Source organism: Lithobates pipiens, unplaced genomic scaffold (genome assembly GCF_037356315.1).
Source record: "Lithobates pipiens isolate NorthernLeopardFrog02 unplaced genomic scaffold, aLitPip1_a1.2 Scaffold_19, whole genome shotgun sequence".
Classification (NCBI taxonomy): Eukaryota; Metazoa; Chordata; class Amphibia; order Anura; family Ranidae; genus Lithobates; species Lithobates pipiens.
In genome coordinates, this window is record NW_027507764.1 from 489,294,677 (window position 1) to 489,313,292 (window position 18,616).

At 40.4% G+C, this 18,616-nt stretch overlaps 1 protein-coding gene across 1 annotated transcript in view; it reads right to left on the reverse strand.

Moving 5' to 3' along the window:
• CNGB3 (cyclic nucleotide gated channel subunit beta 3) overlaps nucleotides 1-18,616 on the reverse strand; it is a 534,104-nt gene that overhangs the window by 271,594 nt on the left and 243,894 nt on the right. Inside the window, exon 6 of the mRNA XM_077492986.1 lies at nucleotides 12,123-12,245. Coding sequence (XP_077349112.1) covers nucleotides 12,123-12,245 — 123 coding nt within the window. The remainder of the gene's footprint in view (nucleotides 1-12,122; nucleotides 12,246-18,616) is intronic.

Below are 18,616 nucleotides of genomic sequence, written 5' to 3' on the forward strand. Positions count from 1 at the left end.
AATGGTTCGCTAATTTCCCCCCCTTGGTGCTTAGGTTTAGACGTAAGTGCAATATCTGGAGCCGCCTCCCCCTGTCATCCGCTGGTAGAATTAACTTGATTAAGATGATCTGGATGCCGTAATTGCTGTACCAGTTACACAATTCCCCAGTCTGGATTAGGATGGACTTGTTTAAGGAAATGTAAACCTTGTTTAAGGAATTAATCTGGAAGAAGGGACAGGTGCGAATAGGCTTACAGATATTGCAGTTACCTATAAAAGAAGGGGGAGCGGTGGTTCCACACCCACGCAGCTCTTTTGGCTGTCCAGTTGCAACATCTGAGGGGAGGTAGTATTGCAGAGGACAGGAATGCAAATATATGATTGATGCTGCAAGGAACCTTGCACAGTGATTTGGTAGAGCCTTTGGAGGCAGACTCCTTTTCTCCTGGACTTCCTACATTAAAATTGATGGTTAAGGTATGGCAGGCAGGGGCATCTTTAATATTGATTGGACCCTGGGCAAAAATTGCAATTTCATATCAATGCTGCTGGCCACAGGTATTTACTTAGTAATGTTCCCGCTATTTACATATGATTGCTGGTTATTTACATGTAAACACAGGGTATGCAGGTGAGTCATCTGTACACATTAGGGCAGAGCTGGGCAGTACTTCACACTGAGATATCGGGACACAGCACATGACTAAAACTTTAAGGGACAAGGGAATTTAAACTGGGATAGTTGGCAAGTATGAGGCAGGTGCTTTGGGCCCCACAACAATGACAGGGCCCAGAGCAGCTGCCCCTTTTGCCCTGCCTTAAAAACGGCCCTGATGGCAGGCAGCTAAAACAATCATGGGATATCGGAGGATATCTAAAGTTGCCCCTATCTGGGATAATACATTTCTCCCAGAGTTGATCCCTCTGGGTAAGATAAAAGAATGGGAGGTTTGTGGCATCAGAAAACTCGCTCAACTGTATAAGGGGAGTACCCTCAAAGCATTTGCTGAGCTGAGAAAGGAGTATGGTGTCCCAAACCACTCATTTTATCGGTATCTCCAAGTCAGACACGCCCTGAGCGCTCAATTTACACCACAAATAGAATGGTGTAGAACCCCCCTCATACAAAAAATAGTTAAGGCCGGTCTGTCTAAAGGTTTTATATCCGAGGTATATGAACAAATAAGTGGGAAAATTGTTAATAGTGAAAGACTGGCGAAAAATAAAAACAGATGGGAGGTAGATCTGGAAGTAAAAATTACTGAAGAACAATGGAAAAGGATAATGGAAATGAGTTCCCAAGTGTCAGCATCACCCTCACAAAAAAATTCACAATTATTTATGATACATAGGGCTTATTACACCCCAAAGAAACTTTTTTGGTATGGATATAGAGCTGATGATAAATGCCCAGATGCCACGGAATAGGGGATTTGGTCCATATGATGTGGAGGTGTCCAAAACTATTCAGGTATTGGAATGATATACTCGAGGAAATTAATAGTACCTTTGGGACCAAGCTGGAGATGGACGCCACATTATGTCTGCTGGGTAAAATAGAAGATAATAGTATATCTAAAAACATCAAGACCGCTGTAATAAGAGGCTTATTTCAAGTACAAAAATTAATTGCTCAAAATTGGCAATTTGTAAAGCCCCCCCACAATGGGGGAATGGGGGAAGGTGATGGATGCTAATGTATGGAGGGAAAAAGTGGTATTTACAAGACGGAAGACATTAGATAAATTCTTAAAAATGTGGACGCCATGGCTGGATAAAATGGGGTGCCCATTATAGAGGTGAAGGGAGATTATAAAGAAAGTGCGAGGAGAGAGACTTACTGAAACCATGCCCTGTGGTCTGATGAGACTAAGATAAACTTATTTGGTTCAGATGGTGTCAAGCATGTGTGGCGGCAACCAGGTGAAGAGTACTAAGACAAGTGTGTCTTGCCTACAGTCAAGCACGGTGGTGGGAGTGTCATAGTCTGGGGCTACACTAGTGCTGCCAGCACTGGGAACTAGAGTTCATTGAGGGAACCATGATTGCCAACATGTACTGTGTCATACTGAAGCAGGGCATGATCCCTTCCCTTCGGAGACGGCCACAGGGCCGTATTCCAACATGATAACAACCCCAAACACACCTCCAAGAAGACCACTGCCTTGCTAAAGAAGCTTAGGGTAAAGGTGATGGACTGGTCAAGCATGTCTCCAAACCTAAACGCTATTGAGCATCTGTGGGGCATCCTCAAAAGGAAGGTGGAGGAGCGCAAGGTCTCTAACATCCACCAGCTACGTGATGTCGTCATGGAGGAGTGGAAGAGGACTCCAGTGTCAACCTGTGAAGCTCTGGTGAACTCCATGCCCAAGAGGGTTAAGGCATGCTGGAAAATAATGGTGGCCACACAAAATATTGACACTTTGGGCCCAATTTGGACATTTTCACTTAGGGGTGTACTCGCTTTTGTTGCCAGCGGTTTACACATTAATGGCTGTGTGTTGAGTTATTTTGAGGGGACAGCAAATTTACACTGTTATACAAGCTGTACACTCACTACTTTACATTGTAACAAAGTGTCATTTCCTCAGTGTTGTCACATGAAAATATATAATAAAATATTTACAAAAATGTGAGGGGTGTACTCACTTTTGTGAGATACTGTAATATAATAAAGGTATAGGAAACACTCCTACAAACCATATTTTGCAATTTGGCAGCATAACATCTGTATGCAGTATGTAGAATGCAGTATGTAGAAAAAAAACCTTAATGAAGGAGAACTGTTTAAACCAGGCATGCCATGTCTAAAGTAGAACTATAGGTAAAACTTTGTTTTTTAATTTTGGATGGGTTATAACCCATGTCAGTTTTTTGCCATCTGTCTCCCTTTGGGGAGATTTACCTTCACTTCCTGTTCCATTGCCAAAATTGGAAGTGAGAGGAAATCCCTGCAAATTAAGGGAATCTCTTGGGCCCATCCAGGTCACCACTGGAAGATTTCCCCCCTACTACTTTTCTAGGGACAACCCAAAATGTGGGATTTACTTTCACTTTCACTTTCAATTACATTGGTAACCAAGATAAACATGATAAATAATGAAGATGACTTTCCCTAATGGGGAAACTCTGGTTACATTTCAGTATTTTGCCAAAATGCAACTAAGTCAACAGAAAGGCAACGGCAAAATTAAAGTGTTTTTCATGCAATGGCTCCTAAAGGTTACAAAACGTATTTTAGCTATTACGTTTTTTGGGGGTTTTTTTGTGTGTGTTTTTTACTATTTTACAAGCAAAAACAGTAAAACAAAAGTAGCCATAGTACACATAGTAACAATACTAAGAAAAGTGGATGGCTCAAGCTTTGAGCAGAACTATGAGCACACATAATTCAAAGAGAAACAGCATAGCAATGAGCACATCTCACTCTCTATTAGCATGATTCTTGTCAGCACAATAATTGATTGGCTTTTTGTACTGCTTCTTTTTCTGACACTCCAGTCCTGCTGTACAAGGACTGCTGATTCCAGGTCAAATTCAGGTACTTACACTGCTTGCTCTTGGCTCTCGCTACTTCACTTAATCAAAGTCAGTGAACCAATGAGGAGAGAGACGGGGCGGGTCTGAATGGACACACAGTGCAGCGGCTCAGCTCAGGGGTCCCCCATTGTAAGATACTTGCTGTGGGGGCACTTGGCAGAAGGGAGGGCAGGAGGGCCAACAAAGGACCCCAGAAGAGGAGGATTTGAGCTGCTCTGTGCAAAACCACTGCACAGAGAAGGTAAGCATGACATGTGTGTTATTTTTAAACAAGATTTTAATATCACTTTAAGCTTTTTTTTTAAATATGCAGTTTAATGACAAACTGGGAGTTTTCTCTTTGGCAAAATAAATAATTTTGTGGCAAAATCAAATTAGTTGAAAGCACTTTTTTACAATTATTATCACTACCTAAAGAATTCTAGAAAAATATTATAGAACCTTGATCATTTATATTATAGTAATAATGACAACTTACAACATTATTATACTGTGGAAGGGATAAAATCCCTAAAAGTATCCAGTTGCAAAATTACAAAAGGGAATGTAGCATCTATCAACTTGAGAACAGTTAGGGTTGTATTTAATATGAATTCCAAAACCATTGAAGGCCACAATGAAGAAGTAAAAGGGCTACATGTGCCCGAGAAACACCAGTTGCCTTCTCTAATGCATCCAATGCAGTAATATTCAGGTCATGGATAAACCACTTTACTTCATCAGGAAAGTAATAGAAAATAATGGGCAGCCTTGGGCTGAATGATACTTACAGCAATTGGGCTGCCAAGACTTGCTGATGTGTAAACTGAGCTGTTTAGTTTGGTGTTCTTGTTTCCATACAATATTTGGAGGAAGACCAGGGGTCAGAACTATCTGCAAAGCATCCCAGTACAGTGCCACTGTGAACAAGTCCTAAAATACTAGTAAAGTGAAAATCTGTTCTACTGTGTGTTCACTCCATGTTTTAACGTGTTTGTAATTTTAAAGACAAAGTAATTTTTTTTTAGGTCTTTAGAGAGAAGTAAAATTTGTGTAGTGCTACTCCTGCAGGAGCTGCAGGAATTTTGCCCAGGTCTTCCTAAAAACTTCAGCCCCACAGCCAGGAACACAGTAGACTCGTTCACTTTTCTCCAAAGAAAGCAGTCTAGAGAGTGTTTTTGCTGTTTTTATTTTTGGAGAATTTCGATAGGGATGAGGGTAATGGTGGGATACTCCAAAATGAGAACTGAATACACTGAGGACTGAATATTTCTTCCTGCTTTAAGTAGTAGTAGAACAAGCAGAATAAAGTCCCTTTTTTTAGTGGACAGTATCTGGACAGAACTCTTTAGGACCACCAGCCATTGCCCCCTTTAAATAGACCCACAGCTGACTATACTAGGCACCAGAGGGGTAGCTAGAGCACAAGGTCCCCAAGATCCAGCAATATCTGTTCTCACAAGGCTCAAGGATAGATGGATGCCACCTTCCAAGTGATGCCCTCCAGTGATACCAGACTGATCTGTGGTAGACAGCTCCCTTCAGTCAGCTTCTTCAATGCACCTGGGTCTCTGTCCTGCTCCTCTTAAGTCGGCCACCTGAGGCCTTCTTTAGCAGCTTGTGCCTGGGATGCAGCGTACCCTCCCCAGCCTGGACTCCTCCACTCTGGGAGAAGACCTAGAACTTAGTGTGCTCACTGAATAAATATAGTCCTCCACCCCCTTCAGAGCCTGCATCTCTGGGCTAGGCCAGGGTGGTATAAATATTCATGCTTCCATCTGTCTAGCTTCACACCTACTATCCAGAAACATCTCCAGTCTCCCAGATACAGAGGAAGCTATAGGCCAATATGGCAGCAGCAGACCTAACGAGCAGATTGCAGCTTCATTGATTACAGTGAGCAGAATATGCTTTTGCCTAAAACACAGTTAACTATTCTAGCACCAACCTAGTAGTCTCAGACAACATTCTGCCTTTCTGCTTCTATGTGTCCTGCACAACATGCTAGCCATTAATCACAATGCATCTTTATTCAAAAACGTATCCACTTGATTTGATTGTCAGAAGCTGATGTGATTAGATTTGCATCATTCTTTGCAGACAATCTTCATTTTAAAAAGAAATATCATGTAAACACAATCACATACTATGTAACTTTTCAGAATTTTGCAAAATGTGGTTTTCAGCCTGACTGGGTTTTTCTGGAGTTCCTTAATAAAATGTATCAGTAAAGCATTCTAGAGACCCATACACACTATCAGATTTTCTGCTGATTTTTCCCTTTGGATTTACCAAAACCATATAATATGAGGTCAAACCTTAGGCATTTCACTGTGTATGCAGTCATGCAGGCCCTTGCAATACATGGTTTTGGTAAATCTGAAGACAAAAATCAGCAGAAAATCTGATTGTGTGTATGAGGCTTAACAATGTAAACTGGATGTTAATTATTAATTAGGAGCCATGGAACCTACCTATTTCCCTAAAAAAAAACACTAACTACATTAAGAAAGTTGGAGTTTGACCTCTCTCCATCCCACCTTATTCCTCACTCCAAGCTTACCTTTAGCCTAACTGTTAAAATGTAATGTTTATCCTCTAATTGATACTTAGAACATACATATAAAGCATAGCCTTCTGAACCCTAACGTTAACCCCTACTTAATCTTAACCCTTGGTCTAAACACTAAGTTAATACCTAATGTTATCACTAACCCTCAGCTAACCCCTGCAGTAAAATTATTACTTTATCTTGTGACTAAAGCAGTGACACCAGAAGTTAGCAGTCTTTTACCAAAATAACACACAGCCAAAAGTTGCCCATTGTGATAATAAGGCTCATAATTTATTGGTCTAGCCTTTGCCAATATTAACGTCTAGTCCCATCCCATAAGCAAATTTGTATATGTAAGAACACTTTCCATACTCCCACTGCTATGTTGATACCCAGAATCAATCCTACAGGAGGCTGTGTACCTCTACCACCTACCAATTTTTCCATGCTTCATTGTATTTGCCTCTAAAAATATTTTTCACAAAAGAATTGGCAAACTGGCAACTGAGATTATAGGAATTTTTCATGTTAACATTTACTGCCCTTTTTAAAAAAAAATTAAAAATAAAATTAACACCCCCCTCACATGCTCTACATTCTTAATGTATGCTATGTAGATTATCAGTTTCTTTTCTTCTTTTTTTTAATCTATGTAAAGACCTCTATTATATTAGATTGTGAAGTATTTAGGATAATGTTAATTATAAGCAATACACACTAGAATTCACTTTAATTTTCAAGCAGTTAACCATGTTTTACATTTGAAAAAATAAGAAAATTACAACAGAAAGAGCCGTAGAAATGATTCCTCTGAAGTGCTGAAAGTCAATTCCGCTTATTGAGATGGTCACATTACAAAGGAATCCTTTTCTTTGTATTCAATTCTTTGTAAGGAGTGAAATGGCTGCTTAGTGCAGAGGATCCGTCACTACAGGATGAAGCCTCTAATCTCTTTTCCTTAACTCTCTTAGGGAAAATATAGCTCTATTTTCTGCACATTAAATGCAATCCCAGGTACCAGAATAAATGAGAAAATGATTGAAAAGTTAATTACAAATTTTACACCAGACACATTGAAAGAGAAAAGGGAGCGCAACGAAAGTACCAATTAATTTTTCATTTCAAACACTCTTTCTTCTAATGTCCGTTGGACAGTAAATGTATTTCACTGCATCAAGCTTCTGCTTTTTTGATACCCAATGGCTTTTTCCTTCTTAAACAATGGCTACAACAATTTATCTAACTCATTTTAATATTTATCAGTAAGTGATGCAAGCAAGTGACTGTAACTTGGGTAATTTTGCTGATGCTTTTTTTTTCATCACTGTGACTGATTAGAACATTTAGGGCAAGAATATCTAAAGGAGGCTCGTGTTCATTTACCATTATCTCAGAGTCAGATAAGCTAGGAAAAGTCTGCCCACAAAAATTGACATTTTTCATTCTTTAATTTTTTTTTAAAAACTACCAGAGAAATTATGTAAAAAGTTAAATTGTGAGAAAACTGACGTCTAATAAATTGATTATATTTCTTTTTTCGTTCAATAATTTTTATGTTTTTTTTTTTACAAGCACGATGACAAAGTGCATTTGAAAGGAGAACTGATTATATTTCTTTAGTGCACAGTGGTGTGCATGAATACAATATCACCATTTTCACTGGATGCAACTAAGAGATACAATTTTTTGAAGAAATGATTGATTGTTGGAACTATAGCAAGTTAATTTTAGCAGGAACAAGCAGAGTAGACTTCAGAGTAGAATCAAAATTAACTAAGCCGTTTCACACACTGAGTTGCTTAGATGAGATTTTCTTGAAAAATATTGGTCTTATTTTTCTTAATAATTTTGTGTATTCGTTTTTTTTTTGGTTAGTTTATTTAATTTATTGTTCTTTGTGTTGTGTTTGTTTTCTATTTTGTATGAAGAATAACATGCACTGTCATGTAAAAAACATAAAATAATGAGGCTAATGAAGGCCTGTTTTATGGCACAATAACAGATCCATGATATTTGAAAGAGGCTTTCCTAAACCTAGGCCCATGAATGCTAAATAACCAAAAAACACCTAGTGTTGTTTTCCAGTGTGACTACAATGCATTTTGACAAAATGCTGAAATTTGGCTGAAATTGACAGATTTTTCAGGGAAATTGCACCTCTCAATTTTTTGCAAATACTTAGTAGAGTTAGACAATGACCAGCAACATTGGTAGGTGCCTAAGGGCTAACGAGTGTTATACAATAAGTGGTTGGTGAGAGCAACTGCTGGCTGCTAATTTTCAATCATTCCCATTTTAATAAAACAGCAGTCAATAGTAGCAGTGTTTCATGTACATTTTGTTGTGCTTGTCAACAGGTTCTTAATGGGTTTACTATGCAGAGGCTGCTTCATACTAATTATATAGCTCTAGCGCAGGGATCTCCAAACCACGGCCCTCCAGCTGTTGTGGAACTCCATGTCCCATGAGGCATTGTAAAACGCTGACATTCACAGACATGACTAGGCATGATGAGAATTATCGTTTCTAAATAACTGGAGGGCCATAGTTTGGAGACCCCTGCTCTAGAGGAAACTTGCTAAGAACCAATGTGGTTTTCCACAAATATGGCCATAGTTGGGTAAAGAATAAATGTCTGGGGTGCAATTTGTGTGAGCTAAAAGGCCAACTTCAACCATTTTTTCACTTTTTTTGTTTTGGAAAGAATGGGGAACAGTTAAAATTTCTCTCAGGTTGTTATATTTTAGCACCTCTCTATGACTGCTTTGGTGAGATTTTCTTCACTTCTTTCCCATATGACAGCAGGGAACAAAAAGGCACACACAGCAATAAAAACTCTGGAAGGGGTTCTGACCCTTCCCCTCTCTGCTAAAAATGTTTTTTTTGTTTGCCTCCTTCCTAAAAGAAAGTGATGACAAATCCCCCCAACATAGACATAAACAACAATAATAATTTGGCTGAGATTTAACCCTTTCATACATTACAAGTAAATAAGTTTTAAGTAGAGTTGGGCTTTAAATATGCACTGGTCATTGATTTTATGATGTTTGGAGGCATGTGCAGAAAGTCATGGACCAGCTTAAGGATATAATGCTGGGTAGGTGCTGCAATGGGAGTTCATCTATCTGTTAAGCTTTCCACTTTTCCAGTACATAAATTACAATGCTTCATGTTGGATTTTAGCCTATGCCAGTCAAACTTTTGGTGTAAGTCATGCCATGCCATCAGATTTGGGTGTCATTAACCACCGGACCATTTGGCTGGCAAAAGACCAGAGCTTTTTGCGATTCGACACTGCATCGCTTTAACTGACAATTGCCCGGTCATGCGACGTGGCTCCCAAACAAAATTGATGTCCCTTTTCCCCCAGAAATAGAGATTTATTTTGGTGGCATTTGATCACCTCTGTGGTTTTAATTTTTGCAATATAAACAAAAAAATTGCGACAATTTTGAAAAAAAAATCATTATTTTTTACTTTTTGCTATAATAAATATCCCCCCAAAAATATAAAAAAACATTTTTTTCCTCAGTTCAGGCCGATACATATTCTTCTACATATTTGTGGTAAAAAAATTGCATTAAGTGTTTATTGATTGGTTTGCGCAAAAGTTATAGAGTCTAACAAATAGGGGATAGCTTTACGGCATTTTTATTAATAATTTTTTTTTGTAGAAATTGTGGCGATCAGCAATTTTTATCGTGACTGCGACACTATGGTGGACAGATCTGACACTTTTGGCGCTATTTTGGGACCATTCACATTTATACAGCGATCAGTGTGATTAAAAATGCATTGATTACTGTGTGATTGTGGCTGGCAGTGAAGGGGTTAACCACTAGGTGGCGGTGTAGGGCTTAAATGTGTCCCAGGGAATGATTCTAACTGTGGGGGAGGGGCTATGTGTGACACGACACTGACCCCTGCTCCCGATTACAGAGAGCTGTGATCAGTGTCCTGTCACTAGGCAGAATGGGGAAATGCTTGTTTACATCAGCATTTCTCTGTTCTTCCTCTCCGTGAGATGATTGCGGGTATCCCCGCAGACATCGAGTCCGCGTGACCCACGAACAAACAAAAGGAGGCCACGGCGCTCAAGCCCGCAAACAGCTTCTTAAAGGGCAACGTACAGGTACGTTAATCTGCCTGTATGTGCCCTTCTGCCGACGTATATTGGCGTGAGCCAGTCAGCAAGTGGTTAAACACTGCTGTTCAAGTATACTGTATAGAATTTTCAGTTTTTTTTCAATTGTATTTTTATTGAAAATTTTTGAGGGAATATACAAGGGGAAGTATATCAACAGGACAATTGTCAGTGTCAACAATGTTACAGACCATAGGCCAAAGAGCAAGAAAAGGAAAGTAAACAAAAAAATAAACACAAAAAAAAGCAATGTAATGGTTAGACAATATCAAGTCACAAGTACAGTTAAAGCAGTAATGCATCCATTAACGGGGGGGATAGGGGGGAAGAGTCAGTAGGGGGGGTGTAAGGAAGAGCCCAATGGGTGGATAGGCCAGGTAGCTATGTGTCTGCAAGGAAAGCATAGCCAACCATTGGATCTGGGGCACGCTCATTACCGGGAGGAGCCTATACCAGGTTGAGGCATCCTCGGGGAAAGACATGTACTGACGGGGGGGGGGGGGGTAAGGAAGAGCATCAGGGAATCCTTAAGGGGGGGCTATAGGGAGTCCCGGGTTAAGCTGAGAATGGTCCCATAAGTCCCAGACTCGGGAAAACCTAGGCAGCGTATCATGAACAACAGCGGTAAGGTACTCCATCCTACGGATCTGTTCCAGAGTTTGCAATATCTGTGGGAGCGTTGGCGGGGACTGTGACAGCCATCTGACTGGTATGGCCCGTCTTGCTGCCAGTAAAATATAGCCTAAAAGTTTCTGGACATTGGCAGGCAGGTCAGGAAAGGGTAAGCCTAATAGAAAGTGGATCGGGGTTAAAGGAAGGATAGTGTCGGAAAGTTCTTGTAGATATACATGTACAGAAGACCAAAAAGGTTTGATGACCGAACATTCCCAGAAAATATGAAAGAGAGATCCATTAGCCCTCCGACACCACCAGCAGAGTGGGGAAGCCCGGGGATCATATTTATGTAGGAGCTGTGGGGTCCTGTACCAAAACATTAGAATTTTATAGATTGTCTCCTTCTGTTCTACACATCGAGACGTTTTAGAGGCAAATCTTCAGCCATTGGGGGGTGGTAATGGTCTGGCCAAAAAGCCTAGACCATTTGTGCATATAGAGGTGACCTGGGCCAGAAAGAGAGGGAGAGGCCTGTAAGTACTTGTAAATTTCAGAGATAAGTTTCGTTTGGTGTGGGCCTTGGGAGCAAAGAAGTTCAAAGGGGGTAGGGTTATTCAAAGTAAGGGTAGGGTTTTTGCAGCTAAAGTAATGTCTGATTTGAAGATAGGAGTAAAACAGACCCTTGGGGACCTGAAATTTACGTTGAATATCAGCGAAGGATAGAAGCGAATGTGTAAGTGGATGTACCAGGTTACGAAGTTGGAAAACGCCCGCTTGGGTCCAAGGTAGCATGCGCGAGTAAGACAGGCTGTCCGGGATATCAGGGTTAAACAATACGTTTAATAATGGCGAACACGGAGAGGCCAGGGAGAAACGATAGGCACATTTCTTCCAGATAGAAAGGGTAAAGAGCATGGGGCGCAGAGAAAGGTTCCTGAGTTGATGAATAGAAGTTTCCAATCCTGCCCAAACCATCGAGCAGGGGTGGACTGGAGCAGTAATGCTCATTTCAATGTCAGACCACACACTGGACGACAGTCTATGTGACCATACTATGACCGGTTTCAAGTGTGTAGCATAATAATATTTAAGGAGGAGAATTTTCTGTTTAGAAACAAGCATATAAAAATGTGTCAGTCATTAAATTAGAGAATACTGAACTGACACTTTCCAAAATAAGTTCACCCTAAGAACGTTTTATCCTGCACGGACAGTGAGGTACATGCAAAGACTGAAGAAATCAATTCTTATTTTCAAAAAGTATTCAGTCTCACAACAAAAAGCAAAATTATAAAAATCTATATTTACCTTTTTTTTTGGGTGCCACCTATTTTGAGTTTCTTCTGGGCATGTAGAATCCCCTTCATACAGTTGATAACTAGTGGCATCCTGAAAAGAGTGCTAAGGTTGGCCCTGGGTGCTACCACAGCCCTTAAAAAAAATAAAAGCAGAAATAAAAAGAGTATGTAAGATAACTGTCAAAGAGTGTGTATTTCTCTCACTGGTGCCTAATTATATACACTATGAAGTCTTGTAGCCCCTGTCAGGAACCTGGTAATACTTTTACACAAAATACATTGCTGCTTATTGATCCTGTCATGATGGAAGTAAATGTCCAAATCATGGCGGAAAAAACACCTCTTGGCCTGTACTATCACTACATGTTCTTGGCATTTATGCCTATGGCCAATTTATTAAATACATTTTTCAGCTCTGTGTATACAAAAGAAAATGAGGAGGCTCAAGTCCTTAATAGGGATAGTATTTACATGACCCCAAATGATGCACAATGGCTGGAAATTAGCATGGTCCAGAAACATTTGAACAAAATAAAGGTGAATATAGAACAGGGACCATATGGCTCACATCCAAAGGTCCTCAAAGAGCTGAGCTCTGTTTTATCTAAGTCATTGTTTCTAATTTTTAGAGACTCTTTAATGACTGGCATGGTGAGGCCAATGTGGTGCTTATAGTTAAAAAGGGATCAAAGTCTTTACCAAGTAAGTAAAGACTGGTTAGTTTAACTTCTTTAGTGTGGAAGATATTTGAGAGTTAAATAAAAGACCATATAGAAGTGTTTTTGCTACAAAATAATATTTTAAGCAATAGTCAGCATAGATCCACAAAGGACCAAAGTTGTCAAACAAATCGGATTTCTTTTTATGAGGAGGTAAGCAAAATTTAGACTGTGGGCATAGTTTAGTTGGATTTTGCTAAAGTGTTTTACATAGTCCACACATGCTGGTAATCTGTTCATTAAAGTAGAAAACGGGCTAATATACCATATTCGTAATTATGATTAATGGTTCATATTTTGAATGGTCTAAGGTTATTTTTGGTGTACTCCAAGGTTCTGTGTTGGAACCCTTACTTTTAAACATATTTATAAATCTTATAGGATTTGGGATTAAAGGTACCATTTCAGTGTTTACGGATGACACCAGTGGAATAATGTTCTTACAGAAAATCTCCAACTTACAAGCCGAGCTCAATACACTATGTATAGGATAAGTTCAAAAGGATGGGAAAGTACTGCGCTAAACCTGTGATGGGTTAAAAAGCAGCTAACACTCAAACAAATGAAGTCAAAACAGCATGTGAAACAATATGTGTAGCGCTCAAACATATAACACCGTGAGTGAGAACATGATAATGAAAGTGAAAAATATATAAATGTAAAAAATTATATGAGCAGTGAAGTTGCAATTTTTCCCCACAATTGTTTGTAAAATTAGGAAATGTTTTTATTTTCCACAAAATTTTCATAATTAGCAGTTATTTCTAACACATAGCATGTACATACCAAGGATTACACCCTAAAATGCATTCTGCTACTCCTGAGTATGGCGAGATGTGTGAGACTTTTCCACAGCTTTTCCACAGCAAAGGCCCAACATCCAAGTAGCACCTTCATGCATTCTACAATTATAAATTACACATCAAATTTCCTGGCTATGTGTCACATTTTTGAAGGCCCTGGAGCACCAGGACAATGGAAACACCCACACAATGCCACTTGACCCCATATATATATAGCATCCAGGGGCAGTCTAGCTGGCTGTGCTTTCCCTCATACATTTGCAAATTAGGTATATCCTGTGGCCCTGTCACATGCCTTGTAGAATTTTACCCCATATTTGACCCGTTTACTGGGAGGTATTCTTTAATGCCAAGCCTTCCAGTGAAGTGGACTAGGGATTCATCCACACAAATATTTTTATTGTGAGTAAATATTTCCTTGAAGCTACAGCAAAAAAACTTAATTAGTGGCCACATTTTGAACAGTTTATCGTAATCGGGATGATTTTGAGGAGGGCACTGGGCATTAATATTGAATTGTAAAAATCTCATTATCATCTCGTAACATGCATAAAAGAAGAATAAACTGGCCTATGATGTATAGGTTGGGTAGACCAGGTATGGACTTAATTTTTATTGTGAGTCCCATGTTCAAGATTAGTTCAAAAAAAATCTTAAATTCCATATGAAGAATTAGGATTGCTGGCAATATATTGGTTGGCATAAAGATTAAACTGCTCGACATAATTTAGCATATCATCTGTAAAAAATAAATGAAATACGTAAATTGGGGTAACATTTTCTGTTTGTATCTTAATGCCTGGCTGCTCTGTAAAGGGGGGAATTATAGGTTCTGCCAAAGTAGCAGGCAGCCATGTGGGATATAAATGTACATCTGGGAGGCTAGTATGGGCCCTATCTCATTGTTGTGGATGGGACGCCTGTTACTAGCACCTGGCCTATCATCTGGGAATGTTTCCCTGCTTATACTTGCCACTGCACCAGGACTTGTAGCACTACTGGTGGATGCCTCCCTATTATCTTGGAGTGCTGTGCTGCTTGTACTCGCCACAGGATTTACTGTGCTGCTGGTGGATGCTTGTCCCTCCTCAGATCTCCGAAACCTCTTTGTTTGGAATCTCTCCTCCTCAGAATCTATTTTAGAGGCACTGCTTTATATTGGCTCATAATCACTATCTGAATCTGACGGAGAGAGATCCCAGCTACTCTCATCCATCATACTCTGGAGTATCTGGAAAGCCTCCTCACCGCTGAATAATTTTTTTTAGACGTGTTAAGGCTGCACTGCTAATGTTGATCCTAGGTACAGATTTTGTTCACTGGTGCAGATGTTGACCACTTGTACAGATGTGGATGACTAGAACCGATTTGGATCACTAGTACAGATGTTGATCACGTGTACAGAAGTTGGTCACTGGTAATAATGTTAGTGACTAGTACAGATGTTAATCACATGACCAGATGACTAGTACAGATCTTGGTCACATGTGCAGATATTGATCACGTGTCCAGATGTTGGTCATTAGTACAGATGTTGGTCACGTGTACGGATGTTGGTCACTTGTACAGATGTTTTACACTGTGTATGGACACTATAACAGGACTATGACAGTACACTGACAGGACACTGTGTGGGGACACTGTTTGGGAACACTGCATGAGGACATCAGCTGGGTGATCAGTATGTGTAAACCAAAAAAGATGCTGAAAACTCACTGATCCCCGGATGGCCACACAGATCGACTCTCCTTTTCCTCACTGACAGGCTCTGCGGGAGGAGAAGCAGAGCCAATCAACTGACAGGTGGCTCTGATTACATTACATGATGGCTGTGATTGAACACAGCCATCATGTAATCAGAAGGGCCAATCACAGAGCCCTTCTGCAGAATGGAGATGCGCTGTGTCCAGGGGACACAAGCACATTGGAATCACACAGCTGTGCAGCCATGCGCACCGCCATGTATACCGTCTTGTTCTGAGTTGACTCAGAACATTAAAGTTCCCTACCATTTAAGTATGGTGGGCGGGTGGGAAGCTGTTTACCACTTGCCTACTGGTCACTTTTACCCCCTTACTGCCCAGGCCAATTTTCTGGTTTCAGTGCTGTCACACTTTGAATGACAATTGTGCGTTCATGCAACACTGTACATATATATTTTTTTATAATTTTTTTCACACAAATAGAGCTTTCTATTGGTGATATTTAATCACCACTGTTTTTTTTTTTTTTTTTTTAGCTAAAAAAACTGAAAAAGATCAAACATTTTTAAAAAAAAGTTTGTTATAAAATTTTGCAAATAGGTAATTTTTCTCCTTCACTGATGAGGCTGCACTGATGGGCACTGATGAGGTGGTACTGATGTGCTTTGATGGACACTGATAATCTGCACTGATGGGCACTGATGAGGAGGCACTGATGTGCATTGAAGGGCACTGATAGTCTGCACTGATGGACACTGATGAGGAGGCACTGATGGGGCTGCACTGATGGGTTTTTATAGGGGGCACTGATGGGTTGCACTGATAGGCGGCACTGATGGGCACTGATTAGCAGCACTGTTGGGCACAGATTGGCAGCACCAGTGGCAACTTTTGAGACTGCACTGATAATCAGGACACAGATAATCAGTGCAATGATTATCAGTGTATATGTTCCTTTTACAGAAGCCGGTTATCAGATCTCTTCTCCCTTCCTCATGCTGTCAGTGTGAGGAATAGAGTGCTGATAAACGGCTTCTGTTCATATCGTGATCAGCTGTGATTGGACACAGCTGATCATGTGGTAAAGAGCCACTGATTGGCTCTTTACCTCAACCTGTAACCAGCAGTGTCCGGAGGACACTGCAATCACAGAGTGTGCCTAATCATGGGACATTCTCATATCTGACGTCGTCCCGAAACTGGCCTTTCATTAGATCTACTAGTGCTCACTACTGTAATAAAATTATGGCAATAATAGTAGGTGAGATACTACAACTAGATTAGAATGATTCAATAATGTGATATTTAGTAAGGGGAAAGAGGAAAGTTATTAGACTGCAATAACCACATCTGAGGAGCTTTCATTCTTTTACATTTCATACCTATACATTTCACCATTGAAGTTATATGTGCTGTGTAATTTCTTCTGCATGGCCTATAACTTGCCAAAGTAGGAAATAAAACATCTGATTGCATGGAGGAAATGGGAGTGTAAAGCTTTACTTTCAGCTCTGCATTCCAGATAATGTTGCTTAATCAAACTGCAATCAAGAACAGTGTCAGGTACAGTAAAGGAAATCACTGGTGCACTGACCATTAATATGGAAATGTGCTTACTGGGGAAAGTGTAAGGCTTTAAAAGAGACAATAATAATCAATGTTAGCTGGAAATAGAACAAGAAGGTGCCAATTTTCTTTCTTTTTTTTCTAACATTATTGAATTTGTATTACGATGATCAGTTGTATTGCTAGAAGTATTTATATAGTCAAAAGCAAGCTACAAAAAATTACAAGCAATTTTTCGCATGTTGTGTATGGGTCTTCTAAAATGCATCACGCTTGTTGATATCTGATATTTAAACATATGACTTGACCGAGCTTAAAGGGGTGTTCCGGAAACATTTTTTTTTTAAAAAGTCAGCAGCTACAAACACTGTAGCTGCTGACTTTTAATAAGGACACTTACCTGTCCAGGGCGCCCACGATGTCGGCCCCACTGAGGCCGATACGTCCCTTGTATTGTGTCCCGGCGCCGCCATCCTCACTAAGTGAAACAGGCAGTGGAGCCTTGCGGCTTCACTGCCCGTTTCCTACTGCACATGCACGAGTCGCGTGGTGCTTTGTGAATGGGACGCGCTGGATTCTGGGACACACACATTTCCCAGAACACAACGTGCCCCATTCCCCAGAAGACAATGCAAGGAGGAGAGAAGACTGAAGATCACAGCAGAGTAGGAAGAGGCAGATTAGGAAGACTGCCTAGCAACAGGGGCTTCTGGTAAGTTAAAATCAAATATTTTTTTCCAATTTTTTATTTTTTATTTTTTTAAGAATATTAATGCTATTTTTTCTTTTAGGGTGGCACTGCACTTTAATTTTACCATTAGTTGATCATTGTGCTCTGTTCTCAGTTTATTCTTTTTTTGGAACATTGTGTAAATTAATGCCACGTACACACGACCGGACTTTCCGGCAGACTAGGGCCGACGGTCTTCCCAATGGACTTTTCAGCGGAGTTCCAACAGACTTCCAAGCGAACGGATTCGGCCACACACAAACGGCCTAAGTCGAAAGTCCATTCATTTTGAATGTGATGACGTAAGACTGGACTAAAAAAGGAAGTTCAATAGCCAGTAGCCAATAGCTTCCCTTGCGTCGTATTTGGTCCGTCGGACCAGCATACAGACAAACGGTTTTCCTGTAAGGAATTGAGTCCGTTGGACAGATTTGAAACATGTTCTATTTCTAGGTCCGTCTAATTTTTTTTGTATTAGCCCTCACACGATCTGATTGTCCGATGGACTAATCCCATCAGACCTAGTCTGCCAGAAAGTCCGCTCATGTGTACACGGCATTAAGAAAACTATTTATTTCTACTCTCCTGCCTCTTTACTTATATATTAAAGCCCAACTCCAGCTTTGGATTCCCCCAAAGTACCGTATTTATCGGCATATAACACACACTTTTTTCCCCTTAAAAGCAGGGGAAAATCGTGATTGCGTGTTATACGCCGATCCCCCGAAATTCTGAGCCTCTGGGTGGCTTTTAGCCGCCTTCGGCTCTTCAAGGCGACTTTCGGCCGCCTTCGGCTCTTCTTGGCAGCTTGGCGGCCGAAAGCTTCCGAGAAGCTTCCGAGAAAGCTTCCGAGAACGGCCGAAGGCGGCCGAAAGCTGCCCGAGAAGAGCCGAAGGCGGCCGGAGGCCCGCCAAGAACTACCGCACGCCGCCGAGATACACATCCGGCTCTGTATCTCGGCGGCGGCATTTTAAAAAAATAAA